This window comes from Lycium ferocissimum, chromosome 8 (assembly GCF_029784015.1).
Source record: "Lycium ferocissimum isolate CSIRO_LF1 chromosome 8, AGI_CSIRO_Lferr_CH_V1, whole genome shotgun sequence".
NCBI classification, from domain to species: Eukaryota; Viridiplantae; Streptophyta; class Magnoliopsida; order Solanales; family Solanaceae; genus Lycium; species Lycium ferocissimum.
Window position 1 is genome coordinate 19,822,989 of NC_081349.1, and position 5,930 is coordinate 19,828,918.

Consider the following 5,930-nt stretch of genomic DNA (forward strand, 5'->3'; position numbering starts at 1 on the left):
CATTAGTAACGAGTCTTCAGAACTTGGAAATAATTCATTACAAAATCTTTTTTTCTTTTCAATTTGGGTGTTTTAATGCTCAAACTATGATGCTATAACTTCTCTATATTAGTGTTTTGCATACTCAAACATTTCAAAGCAAACGTTAACTGGACATACAGATAGATTTTGCCTCAAAACACACATTCTATATCAAAGCCAACCTGCCTAAAGCCTTAACAAGTCAAACCTATGTAAAGTTAGCGAGTACAAACTCTGCAATATTTGCAAGCAAAACTGAAAGGACAACAAAAGGCACACCACCTATATCTTATAACTTGATTCCTCTTCTAACATTAAAAGTACGAATATGGACAAAATGAAGTTTTGTTCTGTCAGTGATCGATCCCCTTTTTTAATTCTCCGGGTACTACTTTCCTGCTACATCTGATCTTGCAGAGTTACCGCTTCCATTCTGCTCGAGTCATCTTATCTGAAATGGTAAAGGCAAAAGTTACTGGCATAACATCAACCAAGTCATCTTAAGGAGACTCATGAATGATGGATCTTATTTGTTTGTTTTAACTTTTAATAGGAATACTCCATAGACTGAGCTAATCAATAGAGAATTCAGCATTTATCAAAGAGAAATAGTTGGCACTTAAATATACTCACCAGTACCATCCCTTGAAGATGAAGATCTATCAATCTTGATTCCTTCTTTTGCACTAGCTTGGACCAGCCTCTGCACCCGTGGTGATGGTGATGAACTCAGCTTGCCATTCATAGGGGACGGCAAAGAATGACGTCTGGTTTGGGCATTCTTCTCAGCCACATCTTGGCCAAACCTTGGTGAGGCTTGCTCTTTCAGCTTAGCCTTAGCAGACTTGGTTGGAGCCATGTAGCTAGGCACCTTTCTGGTTGTTGGCGTGCTTGCATCAACATCATGCTTTGCAGGTAAAGAAACTCTTCTGTTAACCTTGTTGCTCTCATTTCCTTCATTATCATGGTTAGTACAAGAATCCTCATTTCCAACAGGAGTATCCTCTCTGTTATCAGTGATCAATTTCTGATGTACATCAGACTGAGAAAAGTTATTTGTGGCATCAGTACTTGAATTGTGATGAGTAACAGATACAGAAAGGATATCGAAATGAGTGATAGTATCATCCACCACTTGGGTTTCTTGAGGTGTCTCCACATTAGTAGAATTTTCAACTGTCCCTTCTAAACTTTTCAATGGTTCATCAGATATGCTCTTCTGAGGAACCAGAATATTTGATGATTTCTCATGACTTTGCTTTTTTCTCTCAGTATCAACCTCAGACTGAACAGGTTTTTTCAATAGAGGGCTGGAAATTTTCTTTAAGTTATGTTTTACCTTCTTAATCTCACTTCCTGGATTCTGAATAACGGAGTTTACCGAATGACTTGATTTCTTCTTTTCTGACCCCGATGTGGAATGATTTGAACCGTTCTGCATTTTTCTAGAATGCACTTTTCTTCTGTTGTGCTTTGACAAAGCAATGTCTGCTTCAGTGTTTTGATGCTTTTTTCTCGAAAGTGTTTTCGGTTTAGAGCGTGATTGCCAAATCTGTGATACAGTCCAACGGACTAGCCATTTCTGACAAGAATTTGGTTCCTCGGGAACATAATGGAGGCGTAGAGGCATTACAGTCGGTGATGAAGCAAGTAGCTGAAATATACCATATGAAAAGATTGTTCAATCAGTGGATCAATCAACTATAGTAATAACAACCGAGTAAAAACGAGAAAAGTTGGTTCTTTCAAATTTGAATAAGACATTCTTTTATACTTAATGCTTCAAAACCTATAAAATAAAATTAGAAGTAACGGGAATTTTCATGTCTGGTTCATGTATGGAAACATGGGTAACTGCTTTTGGTTATTTAGGGGTAACCACTTGTCCTATGGGCATATTCTTCCCCGTAGGTCCAAACAATGCAGGAACAGTATGAAAAAACCCTCAGTAAGAAAAAATGGCTTGAAGTAAGAAGTGTACCTTTGCAGTGAATTCATTCTTGGATAGCTCCCTTGCTAGTTTGGATGCATTAGTTCCCTGATAATCCAATTGTTTAGCATCCTAATGATGAAAGGTACCATTAAAATCATAAACCATTGAGCAAGTCATAGCAGAATAGTTAAAAATGGTATGTTGAACACCCTTGGCAGCATATAGTGAAAGAAACTCGGACTCGTAGATGCTGTAATTTCAAACCACAAAAAGCCTTGATAATATAAAGATGTCAAAAATTATGGATCTTAATGACATTAAGTCAATTCAGCTTGGTTGAGGGTACTTCACATGGTGTGAGACCCTCATTCTTGACCATGTGGTAAGGGATCAAATCCCACATATGTAATATCCCCTCACCTTTCCCCCAACCCCTCTCCCTAAATAGTACTCCCTCCGTTCACTTTTACTTGTCCACTTTGGACTTTTCACGCTGTTTAAGAAATAATAAATGAAGTGCATAATTTACCAATGTACCCATATTAATTGGTGCATATTTTTATTGGATTTAAAAAATGATTTGAAGTGAGTATTTAATACTATGGGTAAAACAGGAAAAAATAAATTGTCTTTTCTTGATATGCTAAAAGTGACAAGTAAAAGTGAAAATCTATTTTTAGAATACTGGACAAGTAAAAGTGAATAGAGGGAGTAATAAATTTTCAAAAATAAAAAAATCAATTTGGCAGTTTACCTGTTGTCCAAGTTCTTGTTTCGTTATCATTTCACAGCCAATACTGGAACGTCTAACAATCTGGCCACGGACATGTGCTTGAAGCTTGACAATCCCATGTATACAGTATAATGTAGCAACAGCTTGCCTTCTGACCAAATGGCCACGTACTGCAGCTTGTAGCCTTATGACGGCCTTGAGCCTAAGAAATGCTCGGCGAGCCTTCAGAGAGACCATATCACCATTAGTACGGGTTAAACGTTCAAGCTAAATTAGAATTGAGCCAATTGTCATAAAATATGTTCTTAAACATCAAAGGTAGCAAGATAATGTCAGAGTTAAGTAGTCAAGTCCTTTGTAACAGTCAAACATTTGCAAACTAAGGAAACACATGCAGTGGCGGATACAGAATTTTCACTCAGGGTGTTCGGAAAAACAACAGGACCACTTAACCTGATCTTTTGCATTTGTTCAGGGTGTTCAAAAATTAATATATGTACATAAATACAGAAAATTTACCCTAAATATACACTGTAATTTTTTGCCCAGGATGTTCAGGTGAACACCCTGGGCCATGACTAAATCCGCCGCTGAACACATGCACAGAGAAAAGGTTAAACTATCAGTCACATAAAGTCTAGATGCATCTCATACGAAAAGCACTATGCAAAGCCAATTCATTGAACATAATGAAGATAACCACTAAGACCTTCAAGGGGTTGCAAGAAATCCAAATGTTACCAGCACATAGATTCAAAGTTGGTCACTTTTGGATGTTGGACTTTGGAGCCACTGGTGAGCCCATTTTGTTGGTAGTATAAGAGCTTGCTGATGATGGTCATTTTCCAAGATTTATGACTCAAAAGAGATCGTTTTCTAGTAATTCTAATGTAGCACTTCAGTTCTTTTATTTCATTATTCACAATTCCAAGCCCTAGCAACAATCCAAAACATCAAGGTAAGTCAATCCAAACCCTTCCAACTCAATTCTAACATATACTCTAATAATCTAAGCAAGAAATCATTATTCCTAAACTAGGGTTTTCAAGAAAACCCATCTCAAGGTTCAAGAATTCAAGATTTTGTCTTCTTCAAAATTAAAATCTTTAATTCAAGTTTGGAGCATTACCAGGTATGTAGAGTTACTATCTACGTGTGGGAACATCATTGTTCTTCCCCACGCCTCAAAATCCATAAATTATGATTCTCTACTAAAACTAGGGCTTCTATACCATGCTCATGATAACCATAGGCCCATGTCCATGATTATATTATGTATGAATTGCTATTATTCTATCATTGTGTTCTTAATAACTCCATATGATTATTGAGAATCGATGCGAATCCATGAAAACCCATATCTTGTATTCCATGGGTTCTTGCGTGCATGTTTTAGCTAAAATGATTATTTCATGAATATCCTACATGTCTACAATTTTTCATGCAACTATATTATATAATTACTTTCATGCTATGATACAAGATACATAAATGCTAAATACAAGTTATTTCATGAAACCACGTTTACAAGTTATTTCATGATATCCATGTACAAGCAAGTTATATTCATGAAAACCATGGGCGGCAAGTGCCACTTATTTTACATGTTCATGTTTTTGAGAGTTGCATTAATTACCGAGAAGGCTTCAAACATCCTGAGACTACGTAGCCACCGTAGGATGAGGATTGCTCCACCCATGCTTAGGACGATCTCTCATAATGACTGGATCCTTTGATAATATTATTAAATCTCATGTCCCTGGCAATGTATGAGTGTTCTGCTAGTAGGACGCAAGTACCAGACCATGTAGTCGGTTATATTTATCGCCTCCCTACTCACGATACTTTACACATGTTATATATGTATATGTACTCATGTTCATGATCATGTTTCATCTCGATCTCGTTATGTTATTTTCACGTCCCATGTTAATTCTTTCGCCGTTTTACATACCAAGACATTCAATGTGCCGACCTCCCCTTTTATTGTCTTGGGGCCTCGCATTTCACGACGCAGTACTAATTTACGGATGACGCATCCGCAGGTGTAGGGACGATTCGCACGCTTATTGGTGAGCCCCATCTCATTCGGGGTTTAGTCAACTCTTTATTTTATGATTAGCTATGCATCTAAGGTATACTGAGGGCCTTGTCCCAGCGAGTATGTTTTCCATGTTCATACTTATGTTAGAGGTTTCATAGACTAGACAAGTCAGTTATGTCATGTCACACTTTCGGAGTCGTATAGCCATTTTGGCTCATTTATGTTCTTTCCGCACTCATGTTTAAACAAGTATTTTGATTAAGTATTATGACTTATTGCATTTTATAAAGGCTCATCATGCATTCACATTAAATTCCGCTCATGTTATGCCTCATGATGATTCAGCAAGCCATGTGGTTTGCTCGGTCACATGTAGTAAGGCACCGAGTGCCGTGTTTTGCCCAGGCCATGGTTTGGGGCGTGACAAAGCTTGGTATCAGAGCCCTAGGTTCAAGTGTCTTAGGGAGTCTATGAAACCATGTCCAGTGGGGTCACTTTTATATGTGTGTGGCGCCCACACGTATAAATAATTGACCACCAAGACATTTAGGATTGTCTCACTTCTTTCAACTCTAGATCATGCAATAGAGCTATGTTCTCAGAAATCACTCGGACTCACGTGTTGTTTCCCGTTCTACTGAATACGCCACGGCTCAATGGATGAGGAAGATGTAAATCTAATCATTATCGATGTGTTGCTTTCAGATGGATTCATTAGGAATTATTCTAATTCGTGCCATGAAGCTTAGAGCAGTAAGTAACATTCTTTTTCCATCGAATTCTTAACGTATCAAATGTGTAAGCGGCAAGAAAGAAATTCGAGACCCAAGACTTGCTAAATAGTGCATGGTGTGTTTATCAGGTGTTAGTACTATTTGAAAGACAAATTTTGGTATGGTAGCACACGTAGGTTATATATACCCTATAGAGTAAGTTTATTTGGACTCTTTGACCATGGAGCTATAATATAAGGGTGATGGTTCATATTTAATGTCACACCCCAACTTTTGATAGGGCATGATGGGCACCTGACCCTTGCTTAGGGCCGAGCTAACCCGCCGGTTCTCGTTATACTCATAATCTTACTGGACTCTTGAATCATGAAATGAATGCATAATGAAAGCTTTTCAAAAACATGCTTTTCGTCTTTCTCAAATCAAGTAAAATCAGTAATCATATGAAATTTGTAACATAATGCA

General features: G+C 37.6%; 1 protein-coding gene across 1 annotated transcript; it reads right to left on the minus strand.

Annotated features, from left to right (window-relative positions):
* Positions 1-249: 249 nt before the first annotated feature.
* LOC132067485 (protein IQ-DOMAIN 29-like) lies at positions 250-2,939 on the minus strand. The gene is made up of 4 exons (XM_059460745.1): positions 2,709-2,939; positions 2,003-2,059; positions 655-1,675; positions 250-472 (listed from the first exon to the last, which is right to left on the minus strand). The coding sequence occupies exons 1-4, from the start codon at positions 2,922-2,924 to the stop codon at positions 441-443; spliced, it is 1,326 nt and encodes a 441-aa protein (XP_059316728.1). The 5' UTR covers positions 2,925-2,939; the 3' UTR covers positions 250-440.
* Positions 2,940-5,930: the final 2,991 nt, after the last annotated feature.

Coding starts and splice junctions, on each gene's coding strand:
- LOC132067485 (XM_059460745.1), bottom strand. CDS start 2,924: ATGGTCTCTCTGAAGGCTCGCCGAGCATTTCTTAGGCTCAAGGCCGTC. Junction 1,676..2,002: donor AGAATGAATTCACTGCAAAG/GTACACTTCTTA, acceptor GGTATATTTCAG/CTACTTGCTTCATCACCGAC. Junction 473..654: donor ATCTTCAAGGGATGGTACTG/GTGAGTATATTT, acceptor TTACCATTTCAG/ATAAGATGACTCGAGCAGAA.